The sequence below is a fragment of the Melopsittacus undulatus genome, chromosome 3 (assembly GCF_012275295.1).
Source record: "Melopsittacus undulatus isolate bMelUnd1 chromosome 3, bMelUnd1.mat.Z, whole genome shotgun sequence".
Taxonomy (NCBI): Eukaryota; Metazoa; Chordata; class Aves; order Psittaciformes; family Psittaculidae; genus Melopsittacus; species Melopsittacus undulatus.
The window spans coordinates 76,859,198-76,876,794 of record NC_047529.1 but is presented as its reverse complement, the minus strand read 5'-3'; the positions used below and the strand labels follow the sequence as shown (position 1 = coordinate 76,876,794).

Here is a 17,597-nt window from a genome sequence, read left to right as displayed (position 1 = left end):
GGGGAAAGGGGGGGAGAAAGGGGAAAAAAAGTTTCATTTAAACCTGAACAAAAAACTTTCAACATGAAATCACACAGCGGGAACAGGCGCGGACCGTAAGGAGTTCTTACCATTTCTAATCTCAACCACGGACTCGGGGAGGGAAATTTCTGTAACTCGGTGCGTGCGGAGGGGTCCGCAGGGGATACTCTTGGCTCAGTCAAGTCCCTGCCCCGGCCGCTTCTTTTTCTGCCCCTCTCCGCGCCCTCCCCCACTTCTGCTCGCCCCCCCCCTCTGGGGGTGAGGGTCGATATTTCCTTTTTTTAGTTGTTGCTTGTTTTTTTGTTTGTTTGTTTTTAGTAGTTAGTATTATCAGCACTAATTTCTCCGGACTCGCAATGTTGCGATGATCATGGCCGCGCAGGTCGCAGCGGCTCCGGCTGGTGCTAACAACAAGAGCAAAGCCCCGAGCCTGCCGGGCGGCCTGGGCCCGGATAAGGGCCCGGGGGTGGCCGGGGCCGCCGCTACTGCCGCTCCTGGGCCGGGCCCCGCGCTGGGGGTCGTTGAAGGGAGTCCGGCCGGCGGCAGCGTGAATAATTTAGATCACCATCTCCTCCACCACCACAGTGAGCCGCTGAACATGGCCAATAACGCGGCTCCCGCCGCTGCCGCCGGTAACAACAACAACAACGCCAGCGGCGGCGGCGGCTGCTCCTCCTCAGAGCCGGCTCTGAAGGAAGGTGGAAGCTCCTCGGCGTTATCTTCATCTTCTTCGTCTCCTTCCTCCTCCTCCTCCTCCTCCTCCAACCCGGGCTCGGCTATGGAGACGGGGCTGCTCCCCAACCACAAGCTGAAGAGCGTCGGAGGCGATCACCCCGCCGCGCCGCCCCACCACCACCACCATGCCCACCACCCGCATCACCATGCCCACCACCACCATGCCCACCACCCGCACCACCACCACCATGCACTACAGCAGCAGCTAAATCAATTCCCGCCGCCGCCGCCGCAGCAGCCGCCGCCTCAGCACCATCCCGTGCAGAATAACAACAGCAGCCTCGGCGGCGGCGGCGGCGGCAGCGGCAGCAACAACAACGGCGGTGGCGGTGGCGGCGCTGCTCAGCCCAGTGCAGACATGGAGCAGCAGCAACATGGAGGAAAAGACAGTGTTTTGGGCGCTCAGGCCGAGCCCCCCCAGCAGCAGCAGCAAATGCTGAATAAAGGCGCCGACGAGGAGGAGATGCCTGGCAAGATGGGCGAGCCCATCGGCGGCCGCTACGATCACCCCGGCTTGGGACCCCTGGGCGGACAGCAGCAGCCCCAGCAGCCGCCCCCGAGCGCTGGGAGCGGCGGCGGCGGCCTCGGCGGCGGCGGGAGCGGGGGAGGCGGCGGCGGCGGCCCCTCCGCGGTGGGTGTCTCGGAGTTCAATAGCTATTATGGCAACGCTGCCCCTGCCCCTGCCAGCAGCGCTACGGCGAGCCGCGCCGGGCCTTGCTTTGATCAACATGGCGGACAACAAAGCCCCGGGATGGGGATAATGCACCCCACGGCGGCCCCCAACAGCATGGACCCCCTGCAAAACTCCCACGAAGGTTACCCCAACAGCCAGTACAACCACTACTCGGGCTACGGCCGCGGCCCCGGCGGCGGCGCGGGCGGCGGCGCGGGAGCTGTGGCGGCAGCGGGCGCCGGAGCAGGCGGCGGCGGCGGCTACGGGAGCTCCACGGCGGGCTACGGGGTGCTGAGCTCCCCGAGGCAGCCGGGCGGCGGCATGATGATGGGCCCCGGCGGCGGGGCCGGCCTCGGCAAGGCTGCTGCCGGCGCGGCGGCGGCCGCCGGCGGCTTCGCGCGGCTCTCCGGACAGAACCAGCACCCGTCCGGGGCCACCCCTACCTTGAACCAGCTGCTCACATCCCCCAGCCCCATGATGCGGAGCTACGGCAGCAGCTACACCGACTACAGCAGCCCCAGCGCCCCGCCGCCGCCGCAGCCCCAGCCCCAGGCAGCGGCGGCCGCCCCGGGAAGCCAGCAGGCAGCGGCGGGCATGGGCATGGGCAAGGACATGGGCGCCCAGTACGGAGCGGCGAACCCGGCCTGGGCAGCGGCGCAACAAAGGAGTCACCCGGCGATGAGCCCCGGGAGCACCGGTCAGGCCATCAGCAGGACCCAGGTAACCCCCGCTCCCCATCGCTGGTGGCTCCGCGCCGCTCGTGTCGGGGTCGCAGTTTCTTTATAATTCACTTTTATCTTCCTCTCCCCCCCCCCCCCCCCCCCCCCCCCAACCGCCTCTCCTTTAAAAAAAAATAAATCTTTATTTTATTTTTCTTTTTTTTTTTTTTTCTTCCGGGCCAGTTCTGCTTCTCGGTGCCTCCGCAGCAAGGGAGAGAGGCGCACAATGCGCGGCCCCGTCGGGGCCAGGGGTAGCGGAGCGCGGCTCTGGCTGCCGAAACCAGGCTGCTCTCGGACCCGCTTCATATTTTTGCTCCTCCGCTCCGCAGGCAGCAGCGGTGGGACGCGGGGCCCGGGAGCAGGCGGCTCGGGACGGGGCCGGGTTTGGTCAAGGGGCTGCCGGGCTCGGGGGATATCGTCCATTATCGTTCACGGAGCCTTTTACTGTATTTTATTTTTTTTTCTTCCTCCTGTTTTTGTCCCCGTCTCTGTTTTTAACCTGTTATTTTTTGCTCGAGCAGAACCCATTGCGCGCTCTTAGCAAAGTAGTTTGTCCCTGGCGGAGTTACCGCAGTGAGATCCGCGCAGCGCGGCCGGGATCTTCTTTTTTTTTTTCTTTCCTCCCCCCCCCCCCCTTCCCGGTGGGAAGAGCGCGCGCGCGCGTGTGTGCGCGCGTGTGCCCGCGCCTCCTTCCGCGCGGCGCGGTGAGGGGTGCCCAGGGCCGGTGACCTTACGGGGGACTCGCCCCACCAGCGTTTAGCGCGCGTGGATGCGCAGAACTACGTTTGTGTCCCCGAGCACAGGCGGAAATTCAGACGAGAGGAGAGGGGGAAGGGTGGACGGGGGAGGGGGGCAGCGAAGAAAAATAAAGAGAAGGAAAAGTCCTTGGCGTCAGTAAAAGGGGCGCGGGCAACGGGCTGGCCGTCACAGCCACACGCACCCCCGTGTACCCCCCGCCCGGTAACTTCGCCGATCGATCGATGAGTGGATGGATCGATAGACGGATAGATGGGTGCGATGATCGCGGGCGGCGGGCCACCGCGCAGCGCCTTTCCGGTGCGTTGCGGGGAGCCGGTGTTCCGGGAGGCCGGTTCCCGCTGTAGGGCCGGTGCTGAGTGAGGAGCGGCCGGGTCTCCTCCGCCAGGTTCGGAATTTGAATTGTGGAGGTAAACTGGCTGCACCGTCTCCAGACAGCTGCCTCCGAGTTGACATCTAATCTGCCATCTGATTGGCTCCCCGCTCGCCATTGGGCACCTCGCGCCGCTGATGTAAATAGAAGTGCCGAGCGGCGCAGTCACACGAACCCCCGCCGCAAATAACACCGGGCAGCCGCGCCGCCGGGCTGGGGGAGCAGTCCCTTCTCCCGCTCCGGCTCCAGCATCAGCTCCGGCCCTGCCGGCCACCGGCGCCTCCAGGGCCCAGGGCAGGCCCTCGCCTTTTCCCCCCTTCTCTTCCTTCCTCCCTCCCTCCTGCAGTTCGGTTCCATGGCGTGCTTTTGCTGGGCATTGGTTTATTTATTCTTTCAGATTATTAATTCTCAGCTAATTGGAGGCGGTAGGGGAGTACCTAGCAATAACAGGGCTTGGGTGAGGATTTGGGCTTTCAAAGTGTGCTCGTGCCTTAGAAAACGTTTTGTAATGTTGCAGCTTATGGATATTATGCAAGGGATTAGTTTCTTACTTTATTTTTTATATAAATAATCCGAATGCTAATTTCATTACATTCCTCTTACCTTGATACCTAACCTGTGCATGCCTCTTAAAAACATCATCTCGTTTGCGTGTGGCTGCTGTAGGTGAGAAGACGCCGTGTATTGTACAAAGACGGGAAAAAGGAGCCGTTCTGCCAGAGGTTGCATTTGTCTCATCTCTGCAGCGCATCCAGATATTCGGGGGGAAAATGCGCTTTTGTGTTTGAATTGTGGTTAGAAGACTTAAAGAAGCATCGGGAGTTGTTGATCTCCTTATTTTTTCTACACTAATGTGACTTCAGGCTTGAATTGTCAGTAGAAAAGTGAATTGTGTTAAATGGAGTACTGCATTAGAATTTTACGGGTTTCTTTTCCCTTCGACAAGATCTTTTTATTAAGAACTGTTAAATCTTTTAATAGCTTTTAACAACAAGGACTGACAGGAACAAATGCAGGTGTATGCTTTTGGGATCCTCAAAGGCTGGATCTTTCCATAAAGTAATAAGCAGAACCTGGAGAAAACACCGTTTAATGTGGTAATTGGTATATTAATCCTGAAAAAAATTAATGCTAGAAACCCTGGATGGGCTGAATGCGTGTGTGTTTGTCTACTTCCATCAGACCACTCCTGTCATGTTTTTAGTTTTTGTTCCGTTTCCTTTCTGTTTCTTCTAGGGAAATAAGATTTTTCTTTTTTATGAGTGTTAATCTTACCTTTTTTAATTTGCACTGGTAAAAGGGTCACTGGAAGCCATAAGGTAATGAGGCCTTATATCCTATGACCTTTAATAATTAATTTTAAAAGATTTGCATTGTCTGCTTGCTTTTAAACACAGGTAGTTTGGAATTAATGGCTTTAAAAGCTAGGAAAATTGTCAGCAGATAGACATAGTACACGTTAGTTTAGAGTACTATTTCTTTACAGCAGGAATTATTTAAAGTATTTTATTTGTATTGGAGTGAGAGTAAATTCATCATGTCCTCAGTATGACCCTTAGAAATACTTCCTTCTATTTATGGGTTTATGTGCTCTTTCACAGGTTTTTGTTTTTGTGTGTGTGTGCACCATCAGAATTAAGATAGAACTTAGAAAGAATATTCTGGCAAGGGCATAGTTTGATTTTAAGGAAAATAATAATAATTTAAAAAAAATAATTCTCATAAAGGCAAGTTGTTAGTGTTCCTTATGTTACAATATTCCTATCTAACCAGTAAGTGATTAAGGAATTTTGTTAGATTTTAAATTAATTTTTTTCATGTGTAAAATAGGTTGTGTCAAATAAAAGATAAATTCTTACATTAACTTACAGAACACTTTTTAATTTTTTTTTAATGTCCATACGTCACTCTCCATGTATGTTGTGTCATTATGTAGAGAAATTAATTGCTTTTTTGAAGAAAAAAACAGAATATTCAGTCCAGCATTTGAATGGGAGGCTTGCTTTTTTTTTTTTAAATAATTATCTGTGTGTGTACTCTGTACACGTGTATGTGCACATTAGAATATACTCACTTATGATGTATCTTTGGAAAGCAAATGATGATTTAACCCTACACCTGTAAGAAACTGTTGTACTGCTAACAGAGAACAAGGACCTTCAGTAGGCTGCAATGTCTGAGATACTCGTTAAGGAAATTGTTGCCTCAGCATGGGTAATTTCTGTAATACGCAGAACTGTAGCATCCCACTCTGACCTGACTTCTGTGTTTGTCCAGCCTATTAAATTAAGAAAATTTTGTTTCCATTTCACTTAATAACCTTATCCGGTTGTGAGACAAGATGTAAGCTTGAAAAGGAGGCCTCCTGTTTCTGAAGAAACACGTTTTCAAAGCAGATGGATATAGCTCATGCAGATATATTGATTTGATTGTGGAGGAGACATGTGATGCTGGTACAGTACCTTTCAGTTATTTTGATTATTAAGTCCTTGACAATGTACAGCTATTTAGAGTCCTGAGGCTACTTTTATGCTTCTGATTTGTCCTGCCCTTTCTTAACACATTAGCTGGCCTCTGTGTGTGTGCTTTATACACTTTGTTCTCCTTGGTGCACTCATATAGGATTTACACACACCTACAGACAAAGAGAGAACCTGGGTCTTTTCAGCAGTACCTGTATAGCAAGTGTTAGGAAAAATTCTGTCGAGCTGCTCTGAATTAATGTGCATATCAGTCGTTTGTTTTGCAGTGGAGAAACTCGGAATATGCCTGATTCTGCAGCTCTTTCCATGCCAAATAGTTAACCCGTGCTGGGAGTCCTAAGCCAGGGCTGCAGAATCGTGTCCTGTGCCTGAAGGCCATTAAACAGCTGTTAGTGTGGTGAATAGCTTCTTGATGTCTCAATGGGAGAATAAAATATATTTTTCCCTGTGTGCTTTGGAATAAACAGTTTAGTATTCACATAGCTTCTATTTAGAAGTAGCAAATAGCAATATTCTCAGTTAGTAGCATCTATATATATATTACGACCATATATTTGACACTTTGTGGTTTGGTGTTCAGTTATGGGTTTGTGTAGTAGCGCTTATGCCTACATGTTGAACAGCAGGACCCTGTGTATGAGATCCAATAAAGAAAGAGAGATGCAAACCTGTCTGCTGTATTACTGCCTCCATCGTGTACTGATTCTACAACTAAGCAGTCGATTGCTGTCTTCTTGGCATTCTGATCCAAATCTGTGGGGATGAAAAGGCATGTTATCTGTCTCTAAATTTCCTAGATACATATGTGATGTGAAATTTTTGAAATTACTAAGCATGGTCTGTTAGGTGATGCTGTTTCATTTTGAAGTAGTATCTTAGTTAAAACTAGATTAAATTTGTGCAATAAAAACATGTTTGATTAGCTATTGATCTTTTTCTTTTGCTCATCAAATATTTTATTATAGGTATTTTGACATTCTTCTTGTTAACATGAGAATGGCTGTAGTTTATTTATCCTTGTGTCCTTAAGATTGTACCTTTGTCCTGCCTAGTTACATTTCAGTACTTTTTTTCAGAATATGCCATTTATCGGGAGGCTTTGAAGATTCTCTGTGGATATGTAAAGTAGTGTTGCCACAGTCACTGTGTATGCATGCTCAAGGCTGCAGAATTTCAGTAGCATGTGTTTGTGGTAGGCTAACTTGCTAGAATATATTTTAGAATTGTGATTATTAAGGTACTTGGGGGAAAAAAAAAGTTTTTCTTTCAATTTTGGGCTATTTACATAGTGCTAAATACATGTTTTGGTAGGACTGAATGAGGACTTTAATTAAACTTAAATTAAAAGTATACCTTAGTGGTTTTCAAATTTGTTTTGAAAACTAGTAATAGAAAAGCGCTACTAAGCAGTGTTGTTTTTGTACTGCTTGGTGCTGAGAGAAGCAAATAAGTGTGATGCATGCAAGTCTTGTGGAGCCAATTGAATTAAAGTAAAATGTATTTTAAGGAAGCCTTGCCTGTTAGTAAATTTAGATACTATTTTTTAGTAAAATTGAAAGCTTTCTCTGCAGTTGATGTGTGTTTTGCCATTCAGATCATAAGGTTACCTTTTGAATTTTTCTGTTATCCAGTCGTGCTTCTTTGTGCTCCGTTTTACACACAAATGTTGATGTGCTGGCACAGAACTACAGTGCTTGTGTTGCAGGTGGGCTGCAGGACGTCTGTTGTTGTGCTTCCATTTTGGGAGTGTGGCATCCAGTGATCCACCAGGAACACAGGTTGGCTCCAAAAGGACCAAACCCATCCAGGGCGATGTTCCACTGCAGTCAAGGAGTGTTCAGGGAGGAATGTATCCCAAGATACCAACGTAATTTGTGAACAGTGCATTTTAGGGACAGTAGATGGCTAATTTATACAGGACTACTTTTAACTGTCTTTATTTGCTCAGTAACAACATTCTTTATGTTACCTTTCTAGTGTGCTGTGCACTGGAGTAAGAAATGATTCTTCTTGTTGTACAGGGTGGAGAAACTGAGGTACATAACACACACCTTCCTTTAGACAGGCACACTTTGGCAGAACTGAAAACAGTTTTTAGAAATAAATAGGGTATCAGTGCCATAAACTTCAGCTTTTGCATAAATCCAGTTTTACTGTGAACACACTCTGTTGTGGGAGAATGTAAGCTTTACAGGCCTTTATTCAGACAACTGAGAAGACAAATGACTGAGCGAAATGAGGGATTTGTCTGCTGTGTCAATATAGTCACCTTAAACTAAAGGCACCATCATCTAAAATTCAAGTATTCCTTGCACTGTTTTATCGTTGCGCATTCAATGTCATCTATATAAAGTTACTGTATTTCTCCTAGAAATTAAGCTCTGAGGAAAATTGAGTTGAACAAGTGCCCAGGAGATTTGCTGGTGTTGCAGAACTTGCCTTCTGATGAATATGATGTACAGAGAACAAGTATGTGCTGGGGGTGTGTGGGGATGCATGCGCAGTCTTCCCTGCCACCAAGTCCAGTTGTTTTATCTGGCAGATAAATTGTCTTATTTTCTAAAATGAACAAATTTGAGGCAGAAATCACAATTGTTGTTTCTTGTTTAAAGATTGCTTTTCATAGGGGAATTATTCTTACTGCAAGTATAAAGTATGTTTTAGCAAACTTCGTATTCCCTTTATAGGATGGTTATTTCATCTGAAGGCACCTGCAACTATTTAGAAAATTCTGTAACCTGAGATCATTATCCTGATTATATTATCGAAATGTTTCGTTTATGTTTATTAAAATCTGTGTGGAATCTGTGTAAAAGTTTTCAGTGGATGTGATTGAAGCAATGTTGATGTATCATGCATTTATATTCCATGTGTAGTAGAAATGTTAATTTCCTTACAAACTATCAAGCCAAATCATGAGGCTGCTGAATTTCTGAATGGGTAGTGGCTAAATTGTGGATATAAAACAGAGTTTGGTGGTTCTGCAGTGTGTGTAAGGAATTGCTTTCAGTACAGAGCTATCAAGTTGATCTACTTGCATATTACTTCTTGCATTTGAGTCATGGTGAGATTAGTAACTTATGTCAGACTGAGCATGTGTAGAAGTATGTAACCTATTTATTATTTTCCTTTCTCCAATTTCAAGAACAGTTTAGTTAATCTTTTGCACCTGAACTTGCCCAGTTGCCAAATAGTGTTCTGCATTTAGGAATTCACTGCTGTGCCCTGCCCTCTCTTCCCACCTGCACTGTGGCCTTCTCAGACTTGAAAAAGTACTGAATTCAGGTGTGTGATCTGATAACTGTTTATGAAGACATCCATCTGAGTGATAGGCCATGTTCTGCTTCTAGTTGTAGGGCTGTGTTGTTGATCTCTTCCTGCCACCCCCACATCCCCCCCAGTCTTTCTTTGACCCCTGGGGGTGGGGAAGGAATTTTCTGCCAGTCTTTTTTTCTGTTGTTTTGTTTGTCTGTTTTTAAATTAGATGTATGTGGGATTTTTGTCTGTTACTTATTTTCTTAACTTGTTTGCTAAAAAACAATAATGGAAATGTCGAAAACTTGATGTATAACTTTGTTTTTTGTTGTTTTTTTTTAGGGGATAGTGTTACTTGTGTTACTAATAGGGTCTTGTAAGTTTCTGCTTTAAACTGTTATGTGTGTGGGTTTTTTCAGTGAGAGCTTTATTTGATGCTTACTTTAGGTATCTGTTTACTCAAAAAATAAATCTTGCGTAGCAGCGGGTTCTGTTGGATGTTAGTAATTTTTTTTACCTGTATTAATTACAAAATGGTTTTGATTCTGTGGAGTTACTGAATCAACTTACCTTTTGAAGACTGTCTGGCCAGATCCACTGAACTTTTGTTGTAGTTGAATAATTAGGTTCATGGAATTAATTGCATCCCTAATAGCTGTTGTGGCAAACCCCTTTGTATTTGGTTTACCGTTGGGGTGATAGTGTATCTGCACTGGCAAAATACGCTTTTATAAGGAGGCTCTCCTGAGGGGTTTACAGGTATGGCTGTTACAGTAGAGGTAACTTGCTGAATTTTCCACAAGGGTAGATGGTTCCACAACATGTTTTGGTTGTGTTTTCAAAGCAGGAAGTGTTCTATGTTATGCAGGTAAAAGAGGGTTGTTTTACTGTGGCACAGTCCCTGGTATAGCTGGCTTTCACAGAGGAGCCTGAAGTTTGAGCATGGTTGTTTTCTGTTTGTTTTACTGAAGAAAGAAAATTGGTTCAGAAAATCCCAAAAGGAGAGATCCTGTTTTAAAACATAATTGTAGTCATGTGTGCCATTCCCAGTGTGGACATGGCTTAATTTACAGATTGATTGAAGTGGAATAGTACCTTCTTTACACAAGCAGTGAATTCAGCTATGGTAAGTAAATTACGTGACTTCAGGAAAATGGTATTAGTTGGGGATTGGTGCAGGAGTTCTGGATAGTTGTCTGCTGACTGCATCATTTAAAGGTTGCTAGTTTCACTGTTGGATGCCTCAGTTTCTCTTTGTTAAAGTAAGTATAATATTTCCCTTATTTAAAAGTACACATCAAACTCAAATAATTAATTACAGTATCATCCAGAATAAAAAGGCAGCCTAAATACTTAGTGTGAAGATATCCAGTCTGCACTGTACCTTCCTCTCTGTTTGGATGGGATCTGAGACAAGGTGTTCCCAACACTGATCATGTTATTTAGTTAGCTTGTCAGGCTTACTTGTTTGTAAGCAAGGTACTGAAACATCAGCTGTGAAAATTTCTTTTGAAAGCACAAGCACAGGATTTGTAGTTCTTAAATTTTATTCTTTTAAAGTTAAAAATAAAGATAAGGAGGTTTGTTTTGACAGCATCAAAGGAATATGCTGGTTTATTTGCAGCCTTTGATTTGGGTGGAATTTATGGAGTTCTTTTTTTTTTTTGTGTAGCAATTCATGTTGTGAATATTTTGGATATTCTGTTTATATGAGATTGTAGTATTGATGTCTTACTTTCAGGCATGATTTATGGAAAATAATTGTGCTTTTGTGATTTTTTTTTTCCTACTTTAATTTACTGTTGCTTGAAATTCCCAAGTCAAGAAAAGTGTGTTCTTTAGAGGTGTTGCTGTTTTAAGGTATTTACAGATGGTCATAGATAGAGACTATTTAAAGAAATATTTCTGGAAAAATACAGGTAGGTGCATAGGAGGCTGCTTTAGCTGTGTACAAGCAATAGCAAAATAATTTTGTTGGCAGCTTTACTCTGATTTGACAGTGCTTGTTTCCTATAAACAGAAAGGTAGACTTCTGCGAGGCAATGACTTCTTGGTGCCTTGTGTTTAGTGGTTGTGAGAAGTGCCGGTAATATATAGATAGCTGTTAGTTGGTTGTATTCTGTTTTGGGTAATTTGTTTTAAACCGGAGTTCTGCTTGATTGAGGAATTTCCAACGTGCAGAAAGGCTGAACCTGGCGATTGAGGCTTCCTCGGGGAGGGGAGGGAATGGGCTGCGTTCTGGGGCCGGTTACAAACGTGGTATTTGTAAGCGTCTGTAAAAGTTTCACACATGAAGCAAACTAGTTAGCTTGTATAGAGTCACATGATCAAAATATTTTTCCCTTTGCCTCTGCCAGAAGCTATCTATTGCTTTTCAACAATCTCGCTTGTCGGGCAGCAGGCCAGGGTGTGCGAGGCGGCCCCTTACGTGAGCTGTTCCATTCTTCACCTCCCCGGCTGGAGTGCCCTGACCTTCACATATGGAGATTAGCCATGTGCTCCCGCAATTGAAACTTGCTGCCTCAGGAAGAAAGGGGGGTAGTGGTGCTGTGGTGGTGGTTTTTTTTTTGTGTGTGTGTGTGTTTTTTTGTTTTTTTTTTTTTTTTTTTCCCCCCTCTCCCCCCTTCTTTTTATTCCTCGGGGAATTTGACAGCCATTCATCCCTGACCTGGGCAAAGGTAATGCAAGGAAATTTGACTGCAGTGGCATACGGGAGGGAATGGGAGCATGGGCCCGCAGGTGGGCTGCTGTGGGAGGTGCTGGTGAAAAAGAGAAGTTTGGGGAATATCCTTGTTTATTTCAAACGGTAGTACTTGACTGCGTGCCACTGAGCTGCCTTTCAGAGGTTTTCTCCCGTGTGACCCTCTGCCTTCACATCTCCAAAACAACAGTTGCTAGGGGTTTTCTTTAAGTGATGCTCAGTTTACATTTATTTTGGTAGTTTTTGCTAATAAAGAGGTGTTCTGTTTTTTCATCTTGTATGTTGTATTTTGATACATATATAGTTTTTTTCTTTTAAATCCTGAAGCTAGCACACATCACTTGTGCCAGGTTGGGGGGACTACCACAAAACCATTTTTCCTGCTAATAAACTGTAGGAGCTACTGTTTCAGTGATGCTTTGGGGATTTTTAACTTTCTGTAGAATACCCTTTTTGTTGTTGAGCATGTGGTATGCAAATACAGGGGAAAGTAGTGCTACAAAGTATTTTGTTGTGGTTTCTTTTTTTAAAGCATTAAAAACACATTTTGCTTTTCTAATAAACCCCATAACCAGACCTTTTAATGTTTTGATATAAATAGCAATTACACTAACTGAGCTCCAACCACAACTAAAAAAAAGGCATTTAAAATCATTCAGAAGAACAGTTCCTAACTTAATTGAGCTCTTCCTTTAAAGAGGAAGGGCTGATGGGGCAGCATCCCAGACAAACTCACTTGGGTTTTAGAACAGTCTTCTTGAAGTACTCAATGTGTCAGTGTGGTTGCCAGCATTTAAAAATAAAGAAAAAGGTTTATCCAAGAATTAATTTGGGATCTGAGGGCTACTGCAGTCTGTGCTGTCAAGAGTTTTATGTGTGAATGCTGGTGACAGTCAGAATGTTTTCTGGATGAATTGAGACCCTCAAAAAGTATTAGATTTAGGGACATGGGCTGGTTGTCTCATACATTGGGATACTACTTAGGGATTTGGTTGTTCATGAGGAACTTGCCAAATGCAGCGCTTTGTGAACAAGCAGTGGAGAAGGATTGCCTGCCCCAGGAAGATATTACATACACCCCCCCACCCCATTCCTCCTCGGGTTCTTCACAGTGCATTTTAATAATACTAGTAATAAGAATAATATGCTTTGTTATTGAGAGAGGGAGGGTGAGTGTTATTTTGCTATGGAGGGTGGTTGGCAGAATGGTGAGTGGAAGAGTAGTGGAATCCACTACTTTTTCTGGAGATACTAATGCTTTTTGTGTGTCAGCACTGTTGTGGGATATGATTGCTCAGGGCTCTTCCTCTATGTTTTATTCTGCAGGGAGTTTGAGATTTATTTGTGGATCATTTACTTCTGTCTTCTTCCCAAATTTACACTACTTTCTTGTATCCGAATGTCATCATCCTTCTTTTTGCCCCTTTGTCTTGTGATACTTCTTTTTCTTTTAAGCTCTCTTAAATTTCTCTTTTTCCAAATCATTGGAGTGATGGAAAAAACATTCCTATTGTCTTCTGCCATTTTACAGTTGCTGGAGAGTAAGTAGTGTGGTCACATATACAGGGAGAAAATAGCTTTTGAGTGACCATCATACCAATCTCTCCCTTTTGCTTGTCTTTGCTCCTTTTTTTCTACCAGGGGGTCTGCACAAAAGTTGTTGGGGAAGGAGTGACAGTGGGGAAAGTGCCTTTACCAGCCAGCTTTCTGTGTAGGCTCTTCTAATGACCCGGGGTCAAGCTGCATTAAAAAAAAAAGCCATCAAAAACGTGATCAGGCAAGCCACAAATCCTGGTGGGATTTGGCATTGTTATAGGAGGAGTCATGGAAGTAGTTACCTGTGCTTGCTCGTGCCCTATTTTTTTAGGTTCTTCTAAGTAACAGCAGAGAAAAAAGGAAACAAAGGGCACAAAACCAAGCTGGAATGTAAATGTTGATGTGCACAGTTTCTTCACTTTTTACCTGGCATGGCAGCTGTAATTAAAAATTTCTCTTTCTATATTTGCTCAAAAGATATTTGAAAAGATGTCAGCGTGGAAATTTAAGTATGGTGTTGCTGTGTATGTGTGTAGAAAAGACAGGAACTGAGAAGAAACACCGCGTAATTATCTGTATTAAGTAATGAATGTGATAGGCTAGATGCAGTCTATGCAATTTTATAGTACCTGATACTTCATTTAATACATACGTTTTTCTTTTTAATTTTCTCTATAGAGAGTAGCAAGCTGCCAGTGATGGTTGTATTCCACTGTGTCATATTTTGTTTGGGGGGGGATGTATCAAGTTAAGATGGCGAATGAAGCCTTTTTCAAACGTTGAAGTTCTGTTGGAAAATACCTTAGCAATTTGAAGAAGAACAAAAGTCAATTTCTTTTTGCATGGTAGTCTCCAAATTCTATTGCTTTGCCTCTAAGAAGACCTAGATGTTTATCTGCAATAAACTTGTTCACTAAAAAAAAAAAAAAAAAAATCTCAGATGTAGCTGTAATAGTTACTTGTCTTTTAGGTTTGAAAAATTTGGGTCTGGCTTACCCTGTTTGTTCCCTCAGTCTACTCTGGCTTTTAACATTCAGTTTACATTTTTGTTTTGCTTGGGGTTGGTGTTGTCTTGAAGAGACGAAGGAAGAAAGTAGGGGCTTTTTGTTAAAGGCTGCAGCTGGTCATGGCATCATGACAGAAGGTTCAAATAATTAGGATTTCTGATGACATTTTTGCTTTCTTAAGTCCTTTAACTCACATATGGTTGTCTGTTTTATTCGAGCAAGTTGTCTCAGCCAGGGTGCCAGAATAGATAGAAACACAGTTTTGCCTTTTCAGAAGTGGGTGTATATATCCTATTGTAGACTGAAGGAGATGATGAACATGGCTTTTTTTAATTACTGAGGGCTTTCCCCCCTCACTTCTCCCTCCTGCCTCCTCTCCCCAGAAAAATGATACTCATCTGATGCTGAGCATTCAGTAAATTTTTTGGTGGTTTTAAATTAATGCTTGGAAATAAGCAAGGAGTATTTTTTTTTTAATTGAGCTCATTCTTCAGACATTTATCAGATGATCCAAGTGGGTTTTCCTCAGAAAGGCAGCTTTTTATTCTTGGCTTTTGAGGATCAGGGACTGAAACTAAGAGCAAATCGGTAGGAGAAAGGTTGTAACACGTAAAAATATAGGAAAATGCATTGAATTAAATGGACATGTGTCTTTTGTGTAGATACCAAGCCAGAATTTCTTCAGGGAAAACTGAAGAAAACTTGAAAAACCTAATTTGTTTACCTCTGTGTTTTTCTGTAGCCTTGTGTTATGCTCCTTGACTACTCTTTTATCGAGTTCTGCATTACTAAAAAATTTTACACCAAAGAGTGACTCTAAAGATCATCTGAAGCTGATCCAAGATTTCACTTCTGCTGAAAAGATCAGTCCCACCCTTTTATCAGCTCCCTGCTGCTTCGCTTGTGTCCTAAGGTGAGTCCCATCAGCTCACTGATTTGCCTGAAAACTAATCCTGCCAAACAAAACCCGTGAATGGTTATAGCTTTCAGCCAGGTCATTGAGCTGATCTGACTTTCAGCACAGCCATTCCAGCACAGAGAGAGGTAAGGCAAGGAACAGCCTGACAAGTCCCGGTGAGGGTCAGGGCAGGACAGGCCCTTTCTGGTGGTGGTACAAGTCTGTTATCAGCATAAACTCATAATGAGACTGTATTCTTGAGTGTAAAAATCACTCTGCAGATAGACAGATATTTCATTTCTCAGTGTTTCTCTAGAGCAGAGAATCATTGTTATCTTCCTCTTAAAAAGGAAAGAAGCTGACCCAGAGTGTAAAAGAGATTTATATTTTTTTTCTCACCAAGATGATAATTATACAGAATGTACTGATTGCAGTGGCTAAATAAGCCTTCAGTAGCTTTGAAATACTAGATCTCAAGGGTGGGACTCATCTAACCATATGTATTGTAGGCATTTATACCTGATCTTTTTGTGTCTCTTTGATGTAAAGAAATAGTCATTTCTTGGTGTGAATCATCTCATCTTGAAGTAGACATGTAATGCAGGTCTGATGAATCATGCTCCTAAAGTTACATGTTTTTTCCCTTCACTCTAAGGAAGGTCTAAGCCGATAAGCTCAGGTGTTCATGTCAAAGGGCAAAGTCAAATAGACAAACCTTCCTCTTATTATCTTGCTAACCCGTTAGAACTAATGGTTTTAGTACCCATTTCCTGTTAAGCTTGATACAATTTTTTGTTCTTTTTTATGATACCTATTCAAAGTTTGTCCTGCTGCTCCTTTTCTTGATATGTTAAATTTTTGCATATTTCTTTTCAAGTGTCTTTGCACGCGTGAGGCATACTGGCGAATTTGAAAATATCAGGATGTTTCCAGAACAGTTGACCTTAATGCTTAAGTACACAGTTTCCATAGAGAGGTGCAAGCTCTGGATTTGGAAATAGGGCAGCGGTTTCATTGTGTAGATGCTGCTTCAGTCCATTGAAAACTCTTTGCCCATTGCTGGCACTTCAGCTGTGGTGAAGTGGGTGCCTCTGGACAGGAGCTGCCATAGTGGTGGTCCTTCATTCCCAGCACTGGTGCTCTTTGCAGCTTGTCAGTCCAGGGGTCTATCTGTGGGGCATCCCATAGGGCAGTGAATGTGGTGAGTGCTTTGGCAGGGCTGAGACACTGTGGTGGGCGCAGGGAGGAAGGAAGGGGCAGCTTGAGGGAGTTAATGTCTATGGGAGCAAACAAGGTGTGTTTGGACTGCTATAGATATATTCCAAAACAAAGCAACAAAACCCAACCTAATGAGGATAGATGAAATTTGTCAGAAATACAAAAGAAAACACGGGGATGCCTTGTCTTGCCAAGAGCCCTTTTTGGCAATGCAATTCTATACAAAATTATTGAAGATGAAAAAAGGTATTTTTCAAAAGAGATTTACCTGTGTGGCCTGCAAAATGGTTTCAGTAATCCTTAATTCTCTCTAGGGTCACTTAACCTTTCTTAGTAGAGTGTTTAAAATGCCCAAACTGAAACATTGTTGCTATTAATAATTTAGCTGACATCTTTGTGGCAGGGTGTCCCTGCTTTCTACTTTTTGAAGCCTGGTGTAACCACTGTTTCCGTTTGCTCTCTTTGTTTTGTAAGGGATCTTTCTGAAACAGTGACAATTTGTTTGGCTTACCCTTGGGTTCTGAGGTTGGTATCCTCTAAAAAGTTACATGTTTTCAAAAGGTTCTGAGGATGTTTCTGTAGTTTTATAGTTTGTTTATCTTCTAGCCTTCTTTCTTACATTTTGAAGTTCAACTAGTGGTATGGTTTTTAGATGTACTTTTTGCCCCCCAGTGTGTACGAGGGGCAGAAGAGGAAATCTGGCTTCCTCAAGGTTGGCTGAGATGTTTTAACTTCTATAGCAAATGAGGTGAGAATGAAATTGTCAGAAGGATAGAGACTAAATTATTGAAGCACTTGACTGTTTAAAGTAGCTGGGGATGTACTGTAAAAGGTGCGAGTCTAACAGTCAAATGTGTAAACAGCACCTTCCCTACCTGATTTCTCACCACTTGCTTTATATGATGAGAACCTAAATCAGTGTGGGAGATATTGCAGTTGTTCTGAAAGTGTTAGTTTATGATCCCTCCACCAGAAGAATAATCTATTACCATATAGGATAGCAAAGAGAAAAGCATTTTCAAGGAAGATTAATTGAAGTAATTCATCACTTCAAAATGAAGAAGGTTTATCAAACAAAAATAAAAGCTAAGTATTTTATGTGCGTCTATTGGAATTTGATAACCATTTGTTTTGCTAGAAAAATATATGTGGACTGGGCAACCAGTGCTTGTCTACACAAGGAAATTTAACGGTACAACTATGTGCTATAATTATATGCTAT

General features: G+C 43.7%; 1 protein-coding gene across 3 annotated transcripts in view; it reads left to right on the top strand.

The window, feature by feature from the left end:
- Positions 1-208: 208 nt before the first annotated feature.
- The window catches only part of ARID1B (AT-rich interaction domain 1B), a 329,860-nt gene continuing 312,471 nt past the window's right edge, over positions 209-17,597 (top strand). For 2 of the 3 annotated variants that reach the window (XM_034060377.1, XM_034060378.1), the window contains exon 1: positions 209-2,149. In XM_034060377.1, the coding sequence (XP_033916268.1) occupies positions 386-2,149 (1,764 nt within the window). In that variant the 5' untranslated portion in view covers positions 209-385. The remainder of the gene's footprint in view (positions 2,150-17,597) is intronic. The other variant, XM_034060376.1, reaches the window with a different exon arrangement.